The sequence below is a fragment of the Odontesthes bonariensis genome, chromosome 18 (genome assembly GCF_027942865.1).
Source record: "Odontesthes bonariensis isolate fOdoBon6 chromosome 18, fOdoBon6.hap1, whole genome shotgun sequence".
Classification (NCBI taxonomy): domain Eukaryota; kingdom Metazoa; phylum Chordata; class Actinopteri; order Atheriniformes; family Atherinopsidae; genus Odontesthes; species Odontesthes bonariensis.
This window is the reverse complement of record NC_134523.1, coordinates 28,046,162-28,073,639: the sequence shown is the minus strand read 5'-3', so window position 1 is coordinate 28,073,639 and position 27,478 is coordinate 28,046,162. Positions and strand designations below refer to the sequence as shown.

The following is a 27,478-nucleotide window of genomic DNA, read 5'->3' as shown; positions in this document are numbered from 1 at the left end:
AAAAGCTTGTTTCATATGATATGTGACTCAAAACAATTTATTTTCAAGACTTTTTCATTTAACAAGATATTCCAGATGTATTGTCTTCAAACAAGTCCCTATATCTGTCTGAAATGGTACTTGTTAGGCAGTTGTGTCTTATATTAAGTGTAATGAGATATTTTGACTAGAAATGAGACAAATATACTTGGTAAGACTTTGATTTTTTTTCCAGTGTATTCCGTTTGTCTGGTGGTTTTGCTTGGGAGGAACAAAGCAACGCTATTATCCCGCCATTGTAAAAAAAAGAAATCCATAAAATCTGTTCTTTTCCGTACCTGTAGCCTGCACGAAGGCAGCTGGGCTGGTCGGGGTGGGGAAGGGGGCATGGGAAAAGCATGTTATTTGAATAGAGAACCTTTTTGCCAAGCTAAATATAAACGCTGACCCACCAACTGAAATGCAGAAACCGCTGCTAATTGAACTCCAGCCTTGGAGCGAAAATCCAGTGGGTGGTTCAAAGCTGCGATTCAGCTGGAGCGGCCCAGCCCAGTGCGTGGGCGGCGGAGTGCCCCGCTGTGAAAGTGGAGCATTGTCCTCGGGACGCTGACTGTGAGGGAGGGGACGGCCAGCCGGGTCATAAGTCGGCAGGCTGAACAATACGACCTGCTGGAATTTAAGAAAAGAGTCGGAAAAGCTTAAAGCCAGTGAAAAGAATCAGCAAAATCTCAAAAAAACCAAAAAAACCAAAACATTTTTCACCTCTTTTCATGCAGCAGGTGTTGCAACAGCTCATTCAAAAACCGAATTTCTTTTTTTTTTTTTTTTACATTCCGGAAACCCAGTTGCAGCGAGACAAACATTTGCACTTCTTCTGCTTTTTTTCTGTGCATGCTGTCACCTCCACATGCAAAGACGACTTCCTGCAAACGGGCTCAAAATAGGGCCGTGTCAGCTATTTTAGTCCTGCGGTCGCTGCAACCATCTCTGCACAGTTCCTCCTTTATGTGCTGTTGACAGCGGAGGCTTCAGTGAGACGTGACGCATCGCTGCTTCGCTCCAATTAGCCTTTGATAAATAAATTAAATGAGCTTTTTAGCTGTAGTTTAAGGGGCCGGGGCTGCAGTGATGGTGCTCAGGGTCAGTCGTGCTTCTGATTACACTCAGCGGCGTCAATTCAGCCAAAGCTAAGGTACGGCAAGCTCACTATAGTCACATGACTACAGTATCAATCAATAAATATACATGCCCAGCAAATAATCACCACAAAAGTCTGCTATGTAGCTTATCTGTGTGCAAATGCAGTCTCACTCACATAGCCGCTAGCATAACAATGGACTCGTCTCCGTCTCCCTGTTAGCATTAGCATTAGCGGCTAACAGCCTGAATCCCGCCTTCACTACCTGGTCCTCCTTCCTCCGCCGCTGGGGCAACATTGGACACCTTTTTTTGGTGATAAATAAATCTAAAGTTTTCTGCTTCCTTTTCATATTTTACATTAATTAGCAAACAACAAATCCCGCTAATAACAGCAGCTTTGACCTCCGGGCTCCGTAATCTCGTGGGGAGGGGGCTGGGAGATACCACATTTCAAAAGGGGATACAAGTGTTGGGGAAGATGATACTTAGATAAATTGAATGTGTTGTTCAGAATTTCAATTGTAGTTCATTTATATGTATTAAATAATAGAATAATCAATACAAATTGACACAAAGTAATTCCATAAATTCATTTTTTTTTTTTAAAGAAAAAAGGAAAAACAAACATTTACATTTTCCCCTGGAGCCAAGGTGTGGCAGCTGCCATACCCAATTGACGCCCATGATTACACTGAAACACTTTCTCACGTTCACTCAGAAGTATTCATTAATTGAGGTATATTAAGACATATTCTGCCTTTATTTTTTAACAATTCAACATAATTTGGTGACACATCTGTGACCGGTTTTGGTTAAAATCACCCAGAGATGCAGACAGCAGCTCCCTTCTCAGCTGTAACTTCACAGCTCTGTTCATAGCACCTGGTTGAAGGTAACCAGAGAAGCGACTGCTTCTGTTTCACAAATGTTTGGTTCTGGTCGGGCGCTCGTGCCTTCTGATGCTGTCAGCTTTCCTGGAAGGGAACTTGTATATTTGCTATTCTTGAGCTAAGAAAACATCAGGCAATGAGCCGAATTGTGTATTTTCAGCCCTGAGTATGTCCCTTTTTAAAGTGTTTTCTCAGGAAAAGAAGTGTTCGCTGTATTTTGAGAGGCCAAACGTATGACTGACACTTGAATTTAAACTATTTAACAGTTTTAAAGTTCATCTGAATCCACATTAACTGCTTACACTGGAAAAAAATGCCCCTCCAAAAATAAGTTAAAAAAACAGCAAATAAAAGACGTTCTTCCTTGAAATAAGCAAAAAAATCTGCCAATGGAACTAGTGAAAATCGGCTTGTCAAGATTTCTTGAAATAAGATGTGATATTTAGGACTTTTGATATAAAAGTGATCTTGAAATTAGCTTAAAAACCTCTTCAAATGTAAAAAAAAGCTTGTTTCATATGATATGTGACTCAAAACAAGATGTTTTCAAGACTTTTTCATTTAACAAGATATTCCAGATGTATTGTCTTCAAACAAGTCTCTATATCTGGCTGAAATAGTACTTGTTAGGCAGTTGTGTCTTAAGTATTAAGTGTAATGAGATATTTTGAATAGAAATGAGACAAATATACTTGGTAAGACTTTGATTTTTTTCCAGTGTAACCGCTCAGTTTCACAGCAGATTTACAGAGCATAATCCAGACTTTTTTATTACCGGAGCTGTCAGATTTTTCTCGTATTAATGAGTCATCTCCGTTTCACCGTCCTTTTTTTTTTTCGTCTACTTTTCCGGGTATGTTTGGAGGGGTGGGGGGGGAGCTCGGGCTGGAACAGAGACGCTCATTGATGAGAGTGTTTGTGTAACAGTGACTCCGAGTCCCGAACCGACTCACTCACACTTTCAGGAAGCTGGAATATGTTTGCTCATGTAGCTTTTCCTCCTCTTCTCTCAGTCCCGACAATAAAGACGGAGCCGCACGACGACTACGACGCCCCCCTGCTGTGCGCCCAGCGCGGCTCCGGCCTGTCCTTGCACCCAAAGCCGTTCTACCCCCCACAGGCCACGACCCCCATGATCTCCGACCTCAGGCCGTGCGTGGTGGGCGGGGCTTACTCTGTCAGCCCGCAGAGACCGGCGGCCAAGCCTTCCTCCTCGCCGAGCGACAGCCCCAAACTGCACGATCTCTCAGTGTCACCTTTCTCCAAGTGCCTCCAAGTTTCTCCAGGCTCCCCGATCCCCCACATCTCCATAATCCAGGAGACCCCCGGGCGCTACCATTCTCCCAACCTCTACCCGCCCAGCAGCTCCTCCTCCTCCTCTCCGACCTCGCAGCCCTCCACCCCGACCGACGCCCACTTCTCTCCGACCCAGGCCGGGACGCCGGCCCAGCCGGTCGGCGGCAGCCCCGGCCCGGGCGGCCAGCAGCTCCCCAAGGTGGCGGAGAGGGGCCGGGCCTCTCTGCAGGGGGACGGCAGCCCCCCGACGCTGGCCGTCAGCATCAAACAAGAACCACAAGAGCTGGACCAGATGTACCTTGATGATGGTGAGAAGACAAAGTTCCTTTTGTTGAAAGGTCCAGTTCAGAATTATCAGAATGTCTCTAAAGGTGCTGAAGCACAGAAAAAGATGTGTCTTTAATTATGGTCATGAAGCTTCTAGACCCCTTCTCCAGAGCTTTCTCTAATGGCGCTTTTCCACTAGCTCGGCTCGGCTCGGTTTGGTTGCGTTTTCATTACAAACGAGTATACTTGGTGCCTCCTCGACGTGGGCGGGGTCGTCGTAACACGGCTGCGCGTGTTGCTGCTCACCCTGTGGCTTTTTGTCGCACAGAAGGCAAGAGAAGACTCCTGGCCGCCAGACAAAACAGTATTGAAAAGTACCGGAGAGTTTTGTTACGAGCTTCAAAAAGACGACGTTTGGAGGTAAGCTAACGGTTGCTAAACGCTAGCTTTTATTATCCGCGTCATGACGCTTCCAGTGACGACACTCATCGCCCAATCAGTCGAAGGCAGTCGGCTGACGTCACGTTTTAGTAACGCTTCGGCCCGCTTGGAACCAGCGCTGAGGTGATACGGAAAATCGTGCCGGTTGCAGGTACGGCGTGCTAGTGGAAACATGCAATAACACGAGCCGAGCCGAGCCGAAGCAAGCTAGTGGAAAAGCGCCATAACTCATGTCTTCCACAGCCGGTGTCCTTTGAGCATCATTTCCTTTGCACATTTTAGTCAAGTAAATATTAAGCTAAAGCAAACAGGCAACAAGCAGCTTATATTCATATAAAAACTGTAAACAGTTCATCTGGATCTGTTAAAAAAAAAGGACAAATTAGAGCTTCCTTTCACACCCCAAACCTTGAAAATTGGTTGAATTTGTTGTTATTGATCCAGTTTTGCACATCAGGTCTGCAACATATTCCAAAAAGTTGGGATGGGACCAATTTGAAGTAAAATAATAAACTATAATCCTTTTTTTTTTTTTTTGGTCCTAAAATTGGCCTCTGAGGAGCAGATGTTCAGAGGATCTCCGGTTTGTCAACAAATGTGTTTAAAACAATGTTCCTCAGAGACGGAGTTGAAGGGATCTGCATATTTCAGAATATCATTAAAGCATTCGAGGAATCTGGAGGAGTTTCAGTGAGTAAAGGACAAGAGAGCAAGCCTAAGCTGGACCCCTGTGACCTCTGACCCCTCAGACCGAATGTTCAGTGGAAATCTGCTTTGTTGTTGCAATGCGAAGACGGATGAGAAATTAAGTTAACGAGACGTGAAATATGTCGGATTCGTGCCGCCAGCTGTGAATTAAAAGTCCAACTAAATGCAGGAATCTCTGTTTTTTTTGTTTTTTTTTTGTGATTTGAGATTCTATAAACAGGATGATAACTAAAACATCCTGAAAGAGATGCTTAAAGCTCACCGAAAGATCTTTTAAATCTTTTTCACGACACCCTAAAAAGAGCCTGAATGATCTCACCGCTCTGACACCTCTGAGGTTTGGGGGGGGGCGGCGTACTGTTGAATAAGTGATCTTCATCCAAGTGAGAAAGGCAGTCTGTGGCTTTGTGTGAGCTCAGGACTTCAGGAGATGTAGAAGCGCTGAGCGTCAGCTATCGGCACGCAGGGCGGCGGCGCTCTGATCCGTCACCAGAGCTCCGGCCGAACCGTCTGGGTGAGCTTCCCGATGACGGGGGAAGGAGCCGCTGTTGTTGGCATCGGGCTGCTCCCGCTCCACTTCCTCTGAACAGTCTGGGTAAATACATTAACACTTCTCAGCCCCAGTCTGGGATAATATCTGGCTGCAGCCACAGATCTGGATGGAATTAGGTCTCTGCAGGATTCTAAGGTTCCAACCAGGTGTGGTAACGTAAATCAAAGCTTTTAAGAAAGCTTTCGTGTGATGTTGCTCACATTTAGTTTGTTAAAACTCAAACGGCTCCATCTGAGCCTTCAAAGTATCCCTGAACTGTCCCTGATATCAGTTCAAAGACCCTTTGACCACAGTGTTTATTTAGCTGAATGTGGTGCAGGTGGTTTAAAATTCCCTGATTTTATGTTAATTTTAGGGCTGGGCGAGTTAACTCGTTGATTATTTAACACCGATAAATATTCTATTGCGCATAAACGCAAGTTTTTTTATTTATTTTTTATTATTTTTTGGGGGCTTTTGTGCCTTTAATGGATAGGAAAGTTCAGAGAGACAGGAAGCAGAGGGCAGAGAGAGGGGGAACGACACGCAGCACAGGACCGTCCGATGTGGGACTCGAACCGGGGCCAGCTGCAGCGAGGACTATAGCCTCTGTACATGGGGCGCCTGCTCAGCCCACTACGCCACGGACCACCCCTGTTTTATTATTTATTTTATTATTGTAAAATTATGTTCCTCACAGGCTTTTATTTTGTAAATGTCTGTTGCTGTCTGCTGCGGAACCGGAAAAGAAAGTAATCGGCGGATCCACCAAACATGGACAAGGGTACGGAACTTTTACTCGGCCATTTTCATTTTAAAGTTCTTCCAGACGGCAGAGTCGACAGAACCAAAGTCATCTGTAAACACTGCCAAGTTGAATTGTCTTCTCACCGTAGTTCCAGTCTAAAATATCACTTAAAGGCAAAATACACAACTTATAGCTGCAAGTCATTCAAGGAAACAGACAGTGGAGCGAGGCTTCTACATAAAAACTACAGAAAGATGCTGATGTTAAAAGTGTGTTTGCACAACAAATTTTATGGCACTTTCATTCATATGGCAGCACATTTAAAATAAAACTAAATGCTAAAAGCTATACACTACTTTTGGATTCATTTTTGGATTTTGCTTACAAATGCGATTAATCGGGATTAATCAGGGAAATCATGCGATTAATTAGATTAAACATTTTAATCGTTGCCCAGCCCTAGTTAATTTAAATGTAATTTAACCAGGAAAAAGACTTGTGACATTGTACTGAGCATTAAAGCTCAGATCAGCAGGTTTAATACAGCAAAACACACGTTTGCATCTTTTTTTAAAGAGACGAAACCGTCATGAAACACGGTGCTAGAAAAGCCTTGCAAAGGCGGATGCATGTAGACGACGTAGCAGATAGAAACAGCAGAGAAAAGTGTTCCAGCTTCAGTTTTCTGTGGTTAAAAGCGAGAAGGAGTCAACACTCAAAGGTTGACCCAGTTTCAAACCTCAGAGAAATGCGGAATGATGGAAGCTTCAGTGGCTTTGATTTCGAATTCTTTGTGTTCGGAACACATTTAAAAATCACACAGTGTACACTGGATGTGTTGGATGAAAATGAGCTAAATGTGAGAGGATTTGATCGGTAGTTTCTAAAAAGAAGCAGTGGTCCCAGGATGGATCCCTGGAGAACGCCTTTGGTGTCTGCGGTTTTGCGGTATTTGAAACCGCAGATATTTACCTGATACCTGATGTTTGCTAACACAGTTGTGCACTGACAGCCTCAGTTTTGCATGATTAACTATGTCAAAAGGGTGTAGATAAATCGATGGAAAGGACTGCACAAAGCTGCCATTGTTCAAAGAGGACGTGGAGTCTGTGGCTGTTCAGATCTGCAGGCTCACACCTTCATTTATAGGGGCTGGCCTCTTTTTTATTTTTTATCCCCGTTTGTGCAGCTCTTTAGTATTTATCTGGATCCTCCTTTGTCATGGATTCCTTCTCGCTGTCCCCTGAGAGGTTACAGCTCCGTCTGCTTATGGAAAGTCTGAGCCACGCTGTCCAGCTCTGAGCTGGAGCTGCAGGACTCCACCACAGCTGAGGCTGAGGGGGACGGAGGAGGCCGCGCCGCCATTAAAACTCGCTGACTGGAGACGTTTTCATGCTTCCCTTTGGCTCGCACCGAGTCTGGAAGTGGTAGCAGCGGCCATAGATTACGCTGAGTGCAACTTTTTGTCAGCGGTGAGGTAGCATTAGCGAAACATGTGCGCGCTGCAGTCACATCTGAGCCAAAAGCATTATGACATGCTTTTTTTATTGCATGTTGTGGCCATGTTAGATGTCAGAATGTTACAACTGATGGCCAGATGCTGCTGATCATAAGAAAAATATGTGAAATTCATGATTGGCTTCCAGCTGTGTTGAATCTGTAACATGCAGCATCACACAACCTGACACGTGGAGGCTTTTTGAAGAAATTAGCACCTCTTAGTTTCACTCATTTATGCTCAGAAATGTGTTTTACTTCTTTATTTCATCCTCACTGACATCCACATCCGCTTCAAATTACTTACCGACAATTCTTGCTTGATACAATGAGTGCCTAGAAAGGACATTTTTTTAAAAAAGAAATCCGGTATGACCTGACTGACAGTGTTCAGGACTGTTTAACTTTTTTTTAAAGTCTTTTTCAAGTCGTGTAGGACATACAAGAAAAATAAGGATAATAAGGATAAGGATAATAGTAACAAAAAATGAATATGCCTATATAAAAAAATAAAGAAATAAATTTAAAGAAAAATAATAAATAATAATAAAAAAATAAAAATAAAATTAACAAAACAACAGCACAAACTGAACACTGGAACACTGGAAAAAATCTAAATCTTATCAAGTATATTTGTCTCATTGAGTATCTCATTACACTTAATATAAGACACAACTGCCTAACAAGCACCATTTCAGCCAGATATAGGGACTTGTTTTAATACAATACATCTGGAATAACTTGTTAAGTGAAAAAGTCTTGAAAACATCTTGTTTTGAGTCATATTTCACATGAAACAAGCTTTTTTTTTTATTTGAAGAGGTTTTTCAGCTAATTTCAAGATCACTATTAACTCAAAAGTTCTAAATATCACATTTTATTTCAAGAAATCTGGACAAGCCGATTTTCACTAGTTCCATTGGCAGATTTTTTTGCTTATTTCAAGCAAAAATGTCTTTTATTTGTTGTTTTTCGTACTTATTTTTGGAGGGGCATTTTCTCCAGTGTGAATGAGTATTCTCATGGTTAATCCTCCGATTTAAATGTAGAGACATGTCCTAATGTTTAAAATACATTTAAATCCTTTATTTTATGACGATAATGCGGTATGAAAAGTTAAGAATTAGCTCAGTTATTCTTATTACGGGACCCCCAACGGTCGACATCAGGGTGTTACTTTTGTGTCTTTATGATGCAGTAAAACATGAGATTTCAAGCTAATTCTGCACCGACTGCTCTGCTGCTGACCCCGAATCCATCAGCTCTTCAGCTGTGACGAGTGAAGTTCAGATTTCACACGCTCTGTGACTCGTAACAGCTTCAGCTGAAGTGGCTCCGGTGCCGGTTCGGAGCTGTCATGTGACTACTTTTGTGTTTATTGAGCCTTTCTTTAACGTTCCATACATGCACACTGAGGGATGATCGATATCACAGCGTTACAAATTGGAATCAGTTTATTTATAGTACAAAACATTGAAGGTCCGGTGGTGGTCAGTATTTTGGAAAGACGGAATATCGTACACACAGAGGTGGGCAGAGCAGCCAAAAATTGTACTCAAGTAAAAGTACTGTTACTTCAGAATAATATGACTCAAGTAAAAGTAAAAAGTACTCATCCAAATAATTACTTGAGTAAGAGTAAAAAAGTGCTTGGTGAAAAAAACTACTCAAGTACTGAGTAACTGTTGAGTAACGTCTGATTTATTTGTTAACACAAGCATTCAATCAGACAGACAAAAATACTAAATAATCATCTTTAGGCCAATTAGAGTTCATCCAGTTGATAAAATAAACTAAAATGAATTAATGCATTACAAAATAGCTTAAAGCTGCAGTCTGCAGGATTTGTTGTTGTCATACGTAAAGTCCTACTTTTTGGCATTTTAAGAGTTTACATGATCTATCAGAACGCTTGAAGTTGAAAACGGTGACCTCCGTAGTCGCAAAATGCAAGAAATGCTTATTTTTTAACCGAAAAATAAAAAGTTATTCAACTTCCTGTCCCGCCCCATCAAAACACATGAGAACTCGTGCACGTCTACGTGCACGCCAGATGCGCGTACACGACTCCTCATTCATCAACTCACCTGTCATTTGCGATCATGGAAGACACAGTAAGTAGACTAGCCCATAATGAAGTTCAATAGTCCAGATAAATAAGCGTGGGGACGAGCCTACCTTGTATCGCGCGTGCACAATCGGTGATTAACAGGCAGCAGAGCCCAGCTTGTAACCTGATTGGTTACCTTTTACCGGTCCGGTCTGCAATTTTGTAAACAAACCTGCTGGCTTTGGAGGGACCTAGCGGGACATATAGGGGACCTAGAGAACTCATTTTTTTTTGTATTGGGGTATTTAATGTACTACTTTCAGAATCCCCGGACAGTTCCAGGCATTATGCTTGAAAAAGAGTTGTAGACTGCAGCTTTAAATTAAAATAATCCAGGTAAATTCAAGAACTTCAATAAAAAATGAAAGAGACTTAGGAAATGTGTAAAACATATGGAACCCATATATAACCTAAAAAACAAACATTCACCTATCCATGGGGGAAAAAAACGAGTTTAGGAAACTTACCGCTACATGTTTCCTCAAGTTAGATGTTGAGTTTCTGCTGAAATGTGCGTTTGTTTTGGTTGACACAGAAGACACATAATGTAGCTGCTGTTTCTCACTCTTTGTAAGGTAAACATGCTTTCAGTATGAGGCCTCGTCTGCGTCTTCATTTCCCACCGTTGATTCTGACATTTTTCATCTGTTTCTTTGTTTGTTTGCTACGACTGTAAACTGTAAAGCTAACCCGTCCCGCCGCTGAGATTGAGTATGGTCACGTGACCAGACTGCACGGCTACGTCTGATTGGTGAAACAGTCAGGTGGTAGAGCCTTTGGCGGAAGTCTCTCTCTCTGTCAGAATAAAACATGAAAATGAAGCGTACGCTTAAAATAATGAGGTGTAGAATACCAGAGAGGTAAGAAGAGAAGTAACCAGCTCCCATTTTTTATGTAGCAAACAGTCACATGACATGAAAGAATAGCCTCTCCATGTGAGCACCTCTCAGTTTATTACAGCCATGTGGAACGTGCTTATGAACAAGCTAAAGAGCCTTTATTCCGCAGTGGGATTCACAGCTCGGTGGTGTTTTCTGCCTGTGCTACTGGTATTTCAGCTGCTCAGCGCTGAATATCTCCCCCCCGATCAGTTCCTCTGTGGCGTTGTGTTATTACAGGCTGAATCGTGTTTCAGCCTTTTTAATGAGGCAAACAGCAGTGCCGCCCTGCTAATTGTTTGGAGTTCCTCGCTCGTCGAGAGCTTCCTGTCCAGGAGAGCCGGGGCTCCATCAGTCAGCGCCAGCGTCCGCCAGCCTCCGTGGGACAGGAAGTCCGTTCCTGGATGACCTCACATCGGATCCCACCTTCGCCGCTCGGTAACGACCGCAAACCAAAGTAACCCCCCCCCAGCGTCTCGACTTACATCACCACTTAGACGGTTGTTTTTAACTTTTTAATGAGACCATCTTCACCTGCAGAAGTCGTTGTTATAAATGGCCACAACGCACTACTTTCTCTCCATTCGTACCACTGCCTGCTGCCGCAGGCCATATATTAATATTTTTTTCAGAAATTGCCGTTTACGTCAAACCAATATTTAAAGGGTTAATTTTTTGAAAATAATTGAAAACTTGGTAGTAATGATCAGAACCGAAGTGGAATAAATGATTTATGAAAAAAAAGTGGAAAAAATATTAATATATGATGTTTTTAGGTCGTTTTAAAAGGGGACAAAAACATCCCTTTTCAGAAATTAAGTTGTGTTTTAAATCAGGCAAAAAATTAAAAATTAAAAATCCCTAAAAATCAATGTTGTTGCTAATTATTGACATATCCCAGACCATAATTATTCCTGCTCAACAATTCCACTTTGCATTCCATATATTGAAAGTATAGCAGTTTTTGTGGGTTTTTTACATATCATATAAACCAGTATCTAAAAGGTTAAATTTTTGAAAATAATTGAAAACTTGGTAGTTATGATCAGAACTGAAGTGGAATAAAAGATTTATGGAAAAAAAAAGCGGGAAAAAATATTAACATAGGAAGTTTTTAGGTCGTTTTAAAAGGGTTAAAAACAAAAATGTCCCTTTTCAGAAATTAAGTTGTGTTTTAAATCAGGTATGAGGGTTAAGAAACGCCAACAAAGTGTGAGAAAGTGAAACTTCTGGACCTGAAACGGACCTCATCTCCGTCCTCCTGGTGGAGATTACGTCTGAAAACATTTTGCTCTCATAAAAAACCACAGACGGGCAAGAAAAACCAGGACAGCCCGCATCGTTGCCTCATTGAACCTCTGTCGAACGAGTCGATATGACCCACATGACACAGCTGTCACACTGGTGCCGGGTCTATTTTCAGGGTTTCGTTGTAAGCCCCCACTTAGAGATCAATAGATTGACTTTTTTTTTTTTTTTTTTCAATTAGATCCTCCTCATCAAATGTGACGGCCCAATGAAAAGTGGGCCATGGCAACGGACGCACAAACAGTAAACGCCGAGGCCTCGCTGGGGCTGAGGATAGCACGTCGATGGCTGCCTGCCTCTGATTTATGTCCCAACCGAACCCGATCCAACCCAATTCTGTCTTTTTTACCGCTCCATAGCTGCATGGAAGTTATTCCAGCCAATATTCCCTCTAATTTTTCATGTGTCTGGGCATGCACTGGAAAAAATGCCCCTCCAAAAATAAGTAAAAAAAAAAACAAATACAAGACGTTTTTGCTTGAAATAAGCAAAATAAATCTGCCAATGGAACTAAAATGTGATATTTGTCACTTTTGAGATAAAAGTGATCTTGAAATTAGCTGAAAAACCTCTTCAAATGTCAAAAAAAGCTTGTTTCATATGAAATCCGACTCAAAACAATTTGTTTTCAAGACTTTTTCCCATTTAACAAGATATTCAAGATGTATCGTATTAAAACTAGTCCCTATAGCTTGCTGAAATGGTACTTGTTAGGCAGTTGTGTCTTATATCAAATGTAATGAGATACTCAATGAGACAAATATACGTGGTAAGATTTAGATTTTTTCCAGTGCACTGGAATAAATGCCCCTCCAAAAATAAGTAAAAAAACAACAAATACAAGACGTTTTTGCTTGAATTAAGCAAAAAAATCTGCCAATGGAACTAGTGAAAATCAGCTTGTCAAGATTTCTTGAAATAAAATGTGATATTTAGGACTTTTGAGTTAAAAGTGATCTTGAAATCAGCTTAAAAACCTCTTCAAATGAAAAAAAAAGCTTGTTTCATGTTTAATATGAGCTGGAATTTTTCACTTAACAAGATATTCCAGATGTATTGTCTTCAAACAAGTCCCTGAAATGGTATTTGTTAGGCAGTTGTGTCTTATATTAAGTGTAATGAGATACTCAATGAGACAAATATACTTGGTAAGATTTAGATTTTTTTCCATGAAGTGAAGCGAGAAGTTCCCGGATGCATACTAGATTCTCCGAAATGTTGGGTATGCATCATGAGGTCACTACTCATACTCAAACTACCCAAGATGCAACGCAACGTGACGTTGCCGATCGTCATTTCCTGTCAAAACGGCAGTTTCAAGCTAGCTACAACGAGGCTAGGTTCACTTCCTGTTTTCAAAACAAAAGCACCAATTGAATCGTAATGGCTTTCCCTATGATAAAAGGCAACGGGTATTTTGTGAAAATAACCGGAAGTGCGTTGCTCACTGCGGCTAGCTTTAGTAGCGCCGAATTCGTGGGAACAAAATTGTAAATAGCCGGTATTTTGTCAGGTTTTCAACACGTTGGGGATCTAAACGACTACTTTCTCACCTTTAAAATGTTTCAAATGTTGCTAAAGTTTACAGAGTTTAGAGCTTAAGAGAAATCAGCTTCAGGCCGGCAGTGAGTGAGAAGCTAAGTGAACCCCTGATCCAGCAGCTGGTAGCAGCAGTGAGTGAGAAACTAAGTGAACCCCTGATCCAGCAGCTGGCAGCAGCAGTGAGTGAGAAGCTAAGTGAACCCCTGATCCAGCAGCTGGTAGCAGCAGTGAGTGAGAAACTAAGTGAACCCCTGATCCAGCAGCTGGTAGCAGCAGTGAGAAACTAAGTGAACCCCTGATCCAGCAGCTGGCAGCAGCAGTGAGTGAGAAACTAAGTGAACCCCTGATCCAGCAGCTGGTAGCAGCAGTGAGTGAGAAACTAAGTGAACCCCTGATCCAGCAGCTGGCAGCAGCAGTGAGTGAGAAACTAAGTGAACCCCTGATCCAGCAGCTGGTTTCCTGTGGGACGTTCTCAGTCTCTCTCCTGGTTAAAGGAGGAATCTCGGCCCACTCTTCTCTCCAGCGCTGCTTCAGCTCATTGAGGTTTGCAGCTCTGGTTTCTGCTCAGCTCTCTGAAGGTCCCACCACAGCATCTCAGGCAGGCTGAGGTCTTTGTTCAGCAGATAATAACTCAGCTGTACGTCATGTGTTGCTGTTGGTCCGACGTTGGTTTTTTACCTCGTTTTAGGAGCTGATAACGGGCCGGTGATGAACTCCTCTGCTCTGGGAACAGATTCAGTTTCTGTGACTCACTCTTTTAATATCACTGCTGCAGATATGAGTCCTCCTGGGATCTCTGTGATCCTTCATTAATTCGGGCCCAGCTTGTTTACTTCACATGTGCATGAGTGGAACACTGTGAAGAGCTTTTTCTTTTTCATTTTTCTGCCACCTGAAGGAGACGATGACACACTTTTACCCTTTAGTTCCTCACTGCTGCAGCCTGTTTTCTCTCCGGTGAGGCTGGTACAATCCTTCTTATTTATGTCGGGGAATCAGCAGTGTCGGCAGGAGTCAGATAAGTAGATGTTTTTAAGGGAATCTCAGGGTTCCACGCTGTTTTTCCAGCATCGGTCCGTCAGAGGGAACTCCTTCCTTGGCGTTTTGGTGGCTGCAGATCAAACTGGCCCTCAAGGACGATAAAGTTCAACCTGCCGTATGGTTGAATAGTCAGAAAATGTCTATCATTTAGCTCTTTCCTGAATGCTCCAGGGTTTCCTGTGCAAAAGGAGATGATAAAAGAAGAATTTTCCAGCTGTTATCGCTTCCTTTCAGGTGAATTCACTCTGTGGGGAACTTTCCTCGGATAAAAAGACAGTTAGAGGGACCCCCTTAAACACTAGAATAACTTAAGTAAAGAACAGAAAAAAAGCCGTAGATTACATACAGCATTTATATCATTAGAATTAACTTGGATTTGATTCAATGCTACGTTTATTGGTACGTTTCTCTTGTGCTTAAAGCAATACTATGTAACATTTCTACCTTAAAATAACAGCTTGAAAAAAATTGTGCGGCTAGAATGAGTTTTAATATTACGATTGGCCTGTCTCCTATGCCCTTCGGGGGTCTGAGTTGGAAAAACTGCGCTATGTAACTTTGCTGGACCGGCCCGGGAGCTGAGCGGAAGTACTTCGACTTGCTTTCTGGCACACCTACCGCAAAAACAAATAGAGCCCTCTCACGCTCCCAGGTACATTTGATTACTCTTACCTTCTGGGTCGACATAGCTTGCACCTTCTGACTCCTCGCCGGTTCGTCAACAAACGTGAAACGTGAAAGCGAAAGGGTGTTGTATTTACGACAGTGTAACCGTACATTACCTCCAAGCCCGTAGGGGGAGCTCCATAGTGGGCTTTTTGAGAAGTTACATTGTATCGCTTTAACATAAAAATACAACAGAATAGTTCAAGTCAAATTTATTTGTAGCACATTTCATGTACAGAACAATTCAAAGTGCTTCACATAAAATAAAAGCATTTCAGCAGGGAGTGTAAGAAGCATTAAAAATACATAAAAGAACATAAAGAGAAACAAATAAAATCATTTAAATGAATTTAAAAACAATCAACAGTCCAGATAAGTTCAAAGATAGTGTGCAGATTTCATGCATAGACACATGAGAACAGAAATGTTTTTAACCTGGATTTAAAAATGTCTCCGTTTGGTGAAAGTTTAATCTCCACTGGCAGTTTGTTCCACTTGTTTGCAGCATAACAGCTAAATGCTGCTTCTCCATGTTTAGTCTGGACTCTGGACTGGACCAGCTGACCTGAGTCCTTGGATCTAAGAGCTCAGCTGGCTTTATATTCTAAACCAGTCCGTCAGAGGGAACTCCTTCCTCTGCACTTTGGTTCCCTTTCAGACAGACAGCTTAGAGGGTGTTCCCCTTCCTCTTCCTCTTCCTCATAAAGGCCCGACAGGCGCCTGAATGTAAAGCCTGACTAAAAACGGTGAGCAGCAGCCTGTGGAGATGTCGTCTTTCACAGAAATAACGAGTTCATCCCGGTTTCTCTGTTATCTGTGCTTTGATATCTGCTCTGCGTTGGCTCCACTCGGCCTCCCCGGCTCGTCCCCGCTGATAACAACAGATAAACAAGTGCACCTGGATCCTGCACAGACAGCAGGAGCTTGCATCATCTCTCTTGATAAAAAAAAAAGATATCTGGGGATTTATTTATTTTTTTTGTAATAAAGCCCATTCTATTAGGCTGACGCAGAGGAAATAACAGGATCTCCAAGGCCCTGAGAATGTACTCTCAGTGGGAGAAAAGGAGAGTCGTTAAGTTTCAATTAACGAGGTAAAAGTAGGAGCTTCTCAGCCGCTGGCAGCAGGTTATGTTTTGGTCCTGCTGCCTTATCAGGGCGGCCTCCAGCTGCAGCAGGCAGCTGTTTTCAGTCAGAAAAGCCTCCAGGAAACCTTTCGCTCACTCTCTGCTCAGCGCTAACAAACGTTAGCGACGAGCCGGTGAACACAAGTTGAGCTTTGGTTGCTGTGAGCGTGGTGCGGTCATCAGCTGCCAGAGCTCAGCCGTCAGCTCATCTGTTGCAGCAGCAGCCTGATGTTTGGCGCCACATCTGTCGGCTCTCTGTTCTCACTGCATCTGTCCATGTTAGCATGTCGCTGAGCAGCTGAAAGAGATGAAAACACAACCGTTCCCTTTCAAACATTACCGGTGATTTATTTTGTGTTTAAAAGACGAAGAAGCGGGTTCACCTTTTTTTTTTTCTTTTTTTTTTTTTCCAACACGTTGGGGATCTAAACGACTACTTTCTCAAGAAAACGATCACTGTTTTCTTGATATAACGAGTTACTTATCTCGTTATCACGGGAAAACAGAGGAAGATTATCACGTAATCACGACAAAACTAGTTAATTATCTCGTTATCACGAGAAAACAGATGGAATAAAATGTATGTATCTATGGCCGTTTAGGGCTTCCGTAATTTAACATTAAGGAGTAGTTACATTTATTTTACATTGCATTTAGTTACATTTATAAGTTACATCTGGCCCTTTGAGGGCAACGATAGCGCTGATGTGGCCCTCTGTGAAAATGAGTTTGTATACTGACCTTTCTCTCCTTCTTTTCAGTCAATGAGATCATCAGGAACGACCTGTCGAGCATCTCCGTGCACAGCCACGCATAGCCGCCCTCCACGGAAAATAATAAAAAAGGGAAACTATTCTGACACGATGCTTCGCACGCTTGGACTGCAGCGTGCACGGAAGCAGCAAGAGGAGAAACGTGAGGAGAAGGATTGTAAATGTGTTGTCCAGGCGAGCAGGGTCCAACGCGTCGTGCCTTGTGCTTCGTATGTAACGCCTTTCAGTAGAAATGATGCCCGGAGTGACACGTAGCATCCAAAGCTGCCACCCCGACCCTCACAGCAAAGGGAGCTTTCAGAGGACCAAAGCTTGTTTTCTACGTCTTTTGTGCTGCAGTTTGTAAATGAGTCGGTGCCTATGGATGATGTTATGTGTATATAGAGCATGTGTTAGTGCTTCGGTTTGCATATCTGACTTCACATAAGAAGAAGAAGAAGAAGTGCCTTTTTTGACTGGAAACAAAAAGATGTATCCTGAGTTTAGCTTTATGGGTTCCTCACAATATAAAAATGAGGATTTTTTTTTTTTTTTTTTTGGCTCCAACTGTCAAACGTGTAACTAACTGTCACAGAAGTGATAAAAGTTTCCAAAGTTTAGTCACCGAAACCAAAGAAAGTTTGGATGTAAAACTCCAAACTCCTGAATGCACTGGACTGATTCTCCCAGGTTCAAGATGTCTGACTGTCTGAAGGATCATTGCAGTGCAGAGATATTTTTAAACTGTTCCCCATGTGCATCCAGTGGGTTTAAGCCAGAAAAGAGATGTACTTTCACTGGCGTGTCAATCACAGCGTAGCTCCACCCCAGTGCAAACCCTGATATTCTTAGATTTTACCCAAAAACTGTGCACAAGTCTTGGTCCAGCCTAAATATTTCCAGGAAGCAGCTGCAGAGATTCACTGAAACATGTTCCAACATGAACATAAACCCAGAATCTGAGGCAGAACCAGAGTTAGTTCAGTTCTGAGCAGCTTTAAAGTGAATATCTGCTCTGAGCTCCTTTCTCCTCCAACACAGCCTGAACCCTCTCAGACGAGCTTTCTGTCCTTTCTTTAAGGAGTCTTCAGGAATAGTTCTCCAGGCTTCTTGAAGGACATCCCAAAGCTCTTCTTTGGATGTGGGCTGCCTTTTGTTCCGTTCTCTGCCAACATGATCCCACCCTGCTTCAGTAATGTTGAGCTCCGGGCTCTGGGGAGGATTCATCCCTCCATCAGACCTGCTGCCACTGATTTTCAGCCCACTTCTTGTGTCCTTTGGCACAGCTCAGCCTTTTCTCCCTGTTTCCCTTCCTTAAGAACGGCTTCCTGACAGCCACCCTTCCATGGAGCCCATTTCTGATGAGGCTTGGGCCAACAGCAGATGGATCAGCTGAAGGTCCAGATGCATCTCTCAGCTCCTGTGTCAGGTCTTTGCTGGATTTTTTTCCTCTTTCTTAAGGACATCACTTTCAGATCCTGTTCATCTGATGTAGATAGTTCTTTAGGCCTGACACTTCTTCTTTTGTCCTCCACTTGTCCAGTTTCCTCAAATGTTTTAAGGACACACTGCACACCATGCTGAGATATGCCGAGTTTTCAGCTAACAGCTCTTTGGGAATCAGCTTGTTGCTGCAGAAATCCTGTTTTCTGTCTGTCAGACTGTGTTATCTTTGCTGTTTTTCACAGATGCAACTAAAGAAATGGGAACACATTATGTCTCTGTGACAGGCTGCTGGGAACAAAGTTCCTAAAGATCCAGTTTAAAATGGCTTCTTTGCTAAGTTGTCTGTTCTGTGTGGACACAACACTGGTTCATCCCTTGAGTTAGGAGCCTTTTTCCTGCCTGAATGCTTCATAGCTCAGAGTTCAGTGGTTAAACAAAGAAAAAACATTCCTCTTGGCGAAGAACCAGTTTTAAATTTTATATTGAAGTACTTTGAAAGACCTTCAGACAGTCTGGAGAACTCCTGTCTGGCTGCTCAGAAAGAAATGAGGGCTGGATCAGGAGTTTTGCACAGTACATAAGACAAAAACATTGGCAACCGAGGCTCTAAACTCATAAGAAAATGTTTACTGGGCTCACAAATTAAATGAAAATATATTACTTTCTAACACTTTATTAATCCCAAAGAGGAAATTATGCAGTACATAAAAAAATCAAGTGACCAATGGTTATTTTCTCAGACTTCTATGCAAAATGACTTCTTTTTAAAAACGACAGGAGTCGCCCCCTGCTGGCCATTCAATAGAGTACGGCTTTAATGTACTGAAGCACCAGCTTTTCTTTTTTATACCGTCTTTGATTCATAACTAACAATATGCACTTAACCACAGTGGTCAGAAAAAGTTCAGCTTGCTGCAAATCAGTAAAAAAAAAAATGGTAATAAATTTGACAACACGTGCACTTACAATAATACAGAAACACGCTGCAAACTGGTTGGATGACACAAAGAAGTGAAGGACCAATTAGGCGATGCCCACTGAGAAAAACATTTTTTTGATTTATGCAAAATAAGAAACTACTTTTTTAAATGGGAAAGATTTTTATTTTATTGTATTTGTTCATTATTTTCATTTGGTCAGGGTTGTGGGTTTATAAGTGTTTAGTGAGAGACCCTGGGTGGGTTTATAATGCGTTTATAACAACATCAGCATCATACTGAATATACCGTGGTGGATTTACACCTGAGGTTGGCTATTTCACACAAAAATACAGGATGGGAGAGTTCTTGAAAAAGCATCTGTGCAGATGTGGTAGTTGTTGTCTTGTGTTTCTGAACAGATTTTCACTTTATGCCGTAATTACAGACTTTGTACAATGTTTTTATCAACTTCTTCAGACCTGATGCAGCAGACGCACGCTTTCACACTTCAGATCTTACATTCAAAACAAATTTTATTTGACTTACATAAGTTAAAGCGCTACAACAAAACTCCAATGTTTCAATTCTCTTTGTTTTAATATGGGTTTTTAGTTCCTTCAGAGGCTGAGAAGTGAAAGGTTTTTACGGTTTGAAACTCAGGTTTTAGAGGGTTGTTTTAAAATAAAGCCTTAGGTGTGAAGGGTTTTAATGGGAGCCAGACAGGATGTGATTTCTCCTGAACAGACTGAAGTTCTGCTGACGACTGTCTGATGCTGCTGCAGCTCTTTGTCTCCACCTGCTGCACGTAATCTGATCATTTAAAATCAAAACCTCCCTCATAAGTTAAATCATCCATGCCACTGATCAACGATATTAACCATTCATCGCAGTGGGGTCATCTATTTGTAGCATAGCTGCTGTCAAACCGACTAAAATGTTTACTAATTTGCAGTGTTTTTTTGCATCAACTTGTTTGGTTTGTTGAGCTCTCTCAGCCACCGTACTCAACTTGTGTTTAATTAAGTTAACAATGGCTGTGTTCGAAACCGCATACTACATACTACATACTACATACTACATACTGCATACTACATACTGCATACTGCAAACTACATACTACATACTGCATACTCATCGACCAGACAGTATGCAGAGCGTTTACCCACAATGCATTTCGCTCCTGCCCGAGCCGAAATCAGCCGGCCTGAAGCTGATTTCTCTTAAGCTCTAAACTGTAAACTTTAGCAACATTTGAAACATTTTCAGGCGAGAAAGTAGTCGTTTAGATCCCCAACGTGTTGAAAACCTGATAAAATACCGGCTATTTACAATTTTGTTCCCACGAATTCGGCGCTACTAAAGCTAGCCGCAGTGAGCAACGCACTTCCGGTTATTTTCACAAAATAAAATACCCGTTGCCTTTTATCATGGGGAAAGCCATTACCATACAACTGGTGCTTTTGTTTTGAAAACAGGAAGTGAACCTACCCTCGTTGTAGTTGGCTTGAAACTGCCGTTTTGACAGGAAATGACGATCGGCGACGTCACGTTACGTTGCATCTTGGGTAGTTTGAGTATTAGTATTGACCTCATGATGCATACCCAACATTTCGGGGAATCTAGTATGCATCCGGGAACTTCTCGCATACTAACTCAAAAAGTTAGTATGAGTAGTAGGAGAAGTATGCGGTTTCGAACACAGCCAATCTGTTCTCACTTGCACTTACACGATGATAGCGAAATGTTCCCAAAGTGCAAACTAGGTTCTTGTATATTTAGGCATTTGTAAAGTGAGTAATCTTTTGAAGAGGATTCAGTTTAACCCGACTGTAAGAAGAGCTTCAGAGTTAAACTGCTGGCTGCAGGAAAAACTGGTCAGACTTTTATCAAATCATCTCGGTTTTGACGAAGCTCGACTTTTAACTCTCCCTGGAAGCTATGCAACATGCGTTACGTGGCTTTAGTCTTTCAAAGAATGTAAAGATTCACTGTTGTAGCCAAGAATCCAAAGAATATTCACAACCGAGAAGAGCAATACAATTATGTATACGGTTTGTTTTTATATTTTCATATTTATTCTCTTAGCATGTGCTCTGTTTATTCTTTTTTTATCAAACAGCTTCTGTCACACGGTTACCAACATGCTGTAGTTTATCGACTAATTCGTCTGCATCCTTAAGAGTTGTTGGGCTTACGCGTTTGTTCCCAGTTTTATACTGCGTGTATTTATGAGTCTTAATCTGTGTAACTGAAGAGCATGAGAAGCCATACTGAAATGTTTACCGAGGAATTTTTTTTGAAATACAGCAAGTCATAACTGCTTTGTGATACTTTCTGTATTTGTCAATAAATATGCCTTCATCTCTGTCATCTGCACAGATTCCGTCTTACTGTGGACGAGACTTTTGTGTACCGTCTACACACTGAAAGAGGCCCATTGCTGGTGTGATGTGTTTAGATTAGAGTAGTATGGAAGTCACAATGAAGAGAAAACACACTTTGAGTCGTTTGTTGCTTTTTCCTGGACTTCAAAATAAATTCATACTGATCATAACTGGGCACGACTTCAAGTTAAAGAACCATCCTAGTGGACTTTTTCACATTTGACTCAACTATTTCCAGTACAACTTTACTTTTCAAGTGCTTTTCATGCAAAAAAACAACACAAAGAGCAGATGCAACACAATTAAGAACATCAATAAAAGCAAAAAACAAATAAAAGTTAAGAAGCATATTGAAACTAGTAACTAGGGATGCACCGATACCACTTTTTTTCAAACCGATACGATACTGATACTTGGATCTGAGTACATTACATTACATTGCGGTCATTTTGCAGACGCTTTTATCCAAAGCGACTTACAATAAGTGTGTTCCACATCGGTAGGCAAAAGACCTTCAGGTCACAAGAAATCATAAGTGCATTTCCTTCCAAAACTAAACAGCTAAGAGCATAACTAGTGCTAGAGTAAGTGCGGTAAGTTAGGTACATAGACAAATGGGAAGACAATTTAGAAAACAAATAAGTGCGTAAGGAGCTGGGACGAAACGGATGATGTCCTAAGAGGGCGGATCTGGGTAGTGTTTCGACATCTCCCCTAGCCGCCAATCTAAAGAAATACAACAAAAATGACAAGCCACCCTCTGATCGCGGTCTTCATGCAATAAATTGGTATCGGTTCATGATATCGGTTAACTTTAACTGGTACGAGTATATTAGAATAGTATCGGTGCATCCCTACTAGTAACGGTCTGCCAACTGATGTCCGTATTTTAAACAGATGAACATACAACAAAGGCTGCCTGGAATTGTATCAATTAACTGATAATGTATAACTACTATTTTTTTATGTGAAATACGAAAACATTAGAAAATGCTCAGAAGTTGATTGGTTTGCACTGATCTGGAACTGGAACCATACGATTGTATAACTTAAGACTGGTCATCGGGAAATGTGAACAAAACAAGAATCATGTTGTGTGACGAGTATCCCCATGATCCTTAGAGCTGTGTTGTCTGGGGTGTTAACACCTGGTAGCGTCTCCCATGGCAAACTGGGCTCAGGAAAGGGGTAAGATTAGGAGCAATTCAAGGACCTCAAGGGAGCAGCACCAAAAAATGACAGTCACCTCTCCCTGAAAAGGGAAACCGGGGCACCTCCGTGGAGCCAGGTTTGGGGGGGGAGCTTGCCAGCGAATACCTGGTGGCCAAGCCTTGGCACCTGGGGCTAGATTGGGCTCAGCCTGAAGATGAGTCAGGGAGCCACCTCCATGTGGGCCCACCACTCGCGGGGAAGAGATTCGAGGTCAGGGGCAATGTGAGCTGAACGGTAAGTGAAGGCCTGGGTGTGCCGATCCCTGGCGTTGCAAACTGGCTCTAGGGACCTGGACCCTCACTTCGCTGGCGGGAAAGAGCCTGAGCTGGTGTATGAGGTGGAGCGGTACCAACTAAATATAGTTGGGCTCATCTCCACACACAGTGTTGGCTCTGGAACCAAACTCCTGGAGAAGGGCTGGACTATCTCATACTCTGGAATTGCCCATGGACAGAGGCATCAGGCAGTTGTGGGGATACTCACCAACCCCCCGGCCTCCGCGTTGGAGTTCTCCCCGGTAAACAAAATTGTCGCCTCACTGTGGCTGCAAGTCGCAGGGGGTATAGTTCTCAGATTACCTGGCCTTCTTGGCGGGGTTTCACCTGTGGATTCCATTGATATTCCGGGGTACTTCAGACCTGGTAAGCCCAAACGTGTATTGAGGGTGAACTGGGAACGTCTGGTGGGGCCCCCTGTCCACAAGGTCTTTAACTCGCACCTCCGGGAGAGTTTTTCTCTCATACTTGGGGGACACTTGGGGTATCTGAAAGGACCATGTTCAGGACCTCCATTGTGGATGCAGTTTGTGGATGAACTGTGGTCTGAGGGTTGTAGGTGCCGGTCATGGCAGAAACTGGAGGAGCCACTGGTGGAGGAGCCCAGCGATGAGGGAAGCCGTCAAGCTGAAGTAGGTCTGTCGGCCTTGGTTGTCCCAGGCGTCACCTGAAGTATCTGAGAGGTACAGTGGCAGTGGAGTACAGTGGGTGTAGCAGGAATTTTGGGAGACGATGGAGAAATACACTAAAAATCTCCTCAATCCAGCTAGCATGTTCTCCACTGGGGAGGTACACTCTGAGGACTTGAGGGAACTCGACCATCACCTTGGCGGAAGTCTTTGAAGTAGTAAAAAAGCTTCCCAGTGGCAAAGCTCCTGGGTTGAACGAGATTCGCCCTGAGTTGCTTAAGGCACTGGACATGGTTGGGTTGTCTTAGCTCACACGCCTCTTCAATGTCACATGGAGGTCTGGGTAAACGCCTGTGGAGCGGCAGACTGGGGTGGTGGTTCCCATTCTTAAGAAAGGGGGCCGAAGAGTGTGTTCCAACTACGGGGGGATCACACTACTCAGCCTCCGGGGAAAATTTACTCCAGGGTGTTGGAAACGAGGCTCCGTCCGATTGTTGAACCTCAGATTCAGGAGAAGCAGTGTGGTTTTTTCCCAGGTCATGGAACAGTGGACTATATCTTTACCCCCACAGAGTTATTGAGGGGATCATGGGAGTTTGACCATCCACTCTATATGTGTTTTGTAGACTTGGAAAAGGCTTTCGACCGTGTTTTCCCTGAGGGATTCCGTGGGGGTTGCTGAGGGGAGCATGGTGCACCAGAATTGCTTTTACAAGCAATCCGATCCCTGTATAACCAAAGCAGGAGCTGTGTCTGGATTCTTGGCACTAAGTCGAAATCGTTTACATTGTGTGTTGGACTCTGCCAGGGCTGCCCCTTGTCATCAATCCTGTTTTTGATTTTCACGGACAGGATCTCAAGGCGTAGATGGGGAGAAGAGGGTGTCTGGTTTGTGTGTGAAGATGCTGGAATGAAAGCCAGCTCTTCCAAATCCAAGGCCATGGTTCTCAACTGGAAAAAGACTGTTCTGAGTCCTTGCATCAGGCGGAAGAGTTTCTAAGTACCTTGTTCAAGAGTGATGGCAGGTTGGAGTGAGAGATGGACATTCGGATTGGGGCTTCGTCAGCAGTAATGAGGGCGCTGCTCCGATCGGTTGTGGAGAAGCGGGAGCTGAGCCGGAAGGAGATGCTTTCAGTTTACTGCTCCATCTTTGTTCCAACCCTCACCTGTGATCACAGATCTGGGTAGAGACCCAAAGAACGAGATTGTGGATATTAGCGACTTAAATGGGTTTCCTCAGGAGGGTGGCTGCCTTAGAGATGGGGTGAGGAGTTCTACCATCCGGAGGGAACTTGGAGTAGAGCCGCTGCTCCTCTGCAGCGAAAGGAGTCAGCTGAGATGGTTCGGGCATCTGGTTAGAATGCCTCCTGGCCACCTCCCTTTGGAGGTTGTCCGGGCACAACTTACTAGGAGGAGGCCTCAGGGCTGACCCAGGACTCGCTGGAGGGATTATGTACCTTCCAGCATAGGAACTCCTCGCGGATCCCCCAGATGAGCAGGAGAGTGTCGCTGGTGAGAGCGATGTCTGGGTTTCACTCCTGGACCTGTTGCCTCCGCGACCCAACCTTGGATAAGCAGATGAAAATGGATGGATAGAGTAAGTCATATTTTTCTTTGATTTACCCTTCTTCTCCTCATTGTGAAATTCTAAATCAATCTGGACGTGTATGCGTGGGTTCTCTCCGGGTCGTCCAGCTTCTTCCCATTGCCCAAAAACATGCATATTAGGTTAATTGGTGTCTAAAATTGACCCTAGGAGTGTGTTTGAATGTGGATGGTTGTTTATCCTGTGATGGACTGGTGCCCTGTCCAGGTCCCAGTCAGCATGTCCATGTGGGGCCCATAAGGTTTAAATTTGGGCTGCAGATAAGGGTCCCAAGTGGGTTTGTCTGCAGTTTCCATGGTGGCCTCACCTGTGTTTGCCCATATGGGTTTCAAAGTGCAACTTGAAGGGTTAGGGGTTAGGGTTACCCTAAGCCTTAAATTATTCCAAAGGCAATACAGATAAACATATCACACAAGGTAAAAGAATGTTCACGTTCAAATTGGCTAAATGCAAAGTCCAACTAAAGCCAAACAGCAACTTGAAACCCATATGGGCAAACACAGGTGGGGCCACCGTGGAAACAGCAGACCAACCCACTTGGGACCCTTATCTGCAGCCCAAATTTAAACCTTATGGGCCCCACATGGACATGCTGGCTGGGCGTGTACCCTGCCTCTCGCCCAGTGACAGTTGGGGTAGGCTCCAGCCCCCCCACAACCCTGATTTGAATTCAGTGCGTATAGAAAATTGATGGATGAATGATTTCAGGCTGCCATTGCTGTCAGAGATGCTTTAAAAGGAACCCCGGCTATGATGACTTTCAGTTCTTAAAAGATACATATTAGTATCAGTTATAATAAAGTGATATGAAAAACATTGTTGATGTCTTCGTTTTCTAAAATTATTCAAAAAATAGTTAAACACGTAAGTCGCCATTGTTCGCAATGCTGGACAGTGACGTCACGAAGTTTTACGGCCGGCTTCGAACCGTGTTCGGATGACGGCGCAGCAAAATGTCATCTGTTCAGCCTTTTCAATTTGAACCTGAGCGAAACATTAATGAGGCGATGAACACGGATGATGAGTCACCACATGAGGAAGAAAGACATGAGTCAAGAATGGGTCAAAATCAGTGGTGTTTGTGTGGTAACTGGGAGAGTCTTTGCTGTAAAGAGCTTCAATTTTTGTCAGAAGATGTTCAGCGTAAGTAGACTAGTGTGTGATCAAACTTCTACCAATCAATAATGTCAGAAATGATTAGCCCCTCGATAGCTGTGTAGAAACAAGGTTTTCATATTTTTTCCAGATACACCGTGCATCACAGCACATGAAAACTTCGGAGCGGTCTGTCTCAACCGAGATGTGTTGTGGGCTGCCCTCGTCAGCCTCCACGACCGAGAGAGTGCTGCTCTTCCCGGTCGGAACAAAGTCTCCAATAGGTTTTCATAATATCCGACATCTATAGCTAAAAAGACAGAAACCGAATGCAAGCACTTAAATTCCTTGACAACTAAATAGGCTATTTGTTGTGTCGTAAATAAACACACGTAGTCAAATAACTACTTTTATTTAACCAAAATGAAACGCATGCACGAGAGCATAAACATTGCGTGCCTTCATCTCCAGTACAGTACTTCTACTCTGGTCCTCCTACTGTACACCACGCATGTTGTCCTACTAACAGGCTCCACCTAGTGGAGGGGGTGAATGTAACACATTGCATATACCACATATTCCCCATAATAATTCTAGCGACCTGTAATGGCTTGATCAGGCTACTTTACTTTGGTAGCATACACCTCTGTAACACTCACCTGGCTTTGAATTGGCTGGATTTTGGACTATTACTTGACCATAGGGAAGCCACAATCAAATTTTTTTATATATAGTTTAGGCAAACCGCTTGTAGCATTATTTCATAGATTAATAGTAACATGATTTTTAAAAAAAATTAATACTCTGGTTGCAGGTCTTACAGATATGCCGCATATCGGCAATTCACCTGGTGGATGCATGGAAGACTTGGAAGATTAATCCGAAGAGTCGTTCCTGCGTGTGCAGTGAACAAAATAAGAAGCGTCTTCCCAGAGCCAAGTGGGATTTATACAGGGTTTAGAGACACAGATAATCAAGATACGGAAGTA

The 27,478-nt window shown here is 43.0% G+C and overlaps 1 protein-coding gene across 2 annotated transcripts in view; it reads left to right on the top strand.

The window, feature by feature from the left end:
* Positions 1-21,658, top strand: part of nfatc1 (nuclear factor of activated T cells 1) — an 82,431-nt gene extending 60,773 nt beyond the window's left edge. Inside the window, exons 9-10 of one of the 2 annotated variants that reach the window (XM_075449549.1) lie at positions 3,023-3,613; positions 16,932-21,658. In XM_075449549.1, the coding sequence (XP_075305664.1) occupies positions 3,023-3,613; positions 16,932-16,987 (647 nt within the window). In that variant the 3' untranslated portion in view covers positions 16,988-21,658. The remainder of the gene's footprint in view (positions 1-3,022; positions 3,614-16,931) is intronic. The other variant, XM_075449550.1, reaches the window with a different exon arrangement.
* The last annotated feature ends 5,820 nt before the right edge of the window (positions 21,659-27,478 follow it).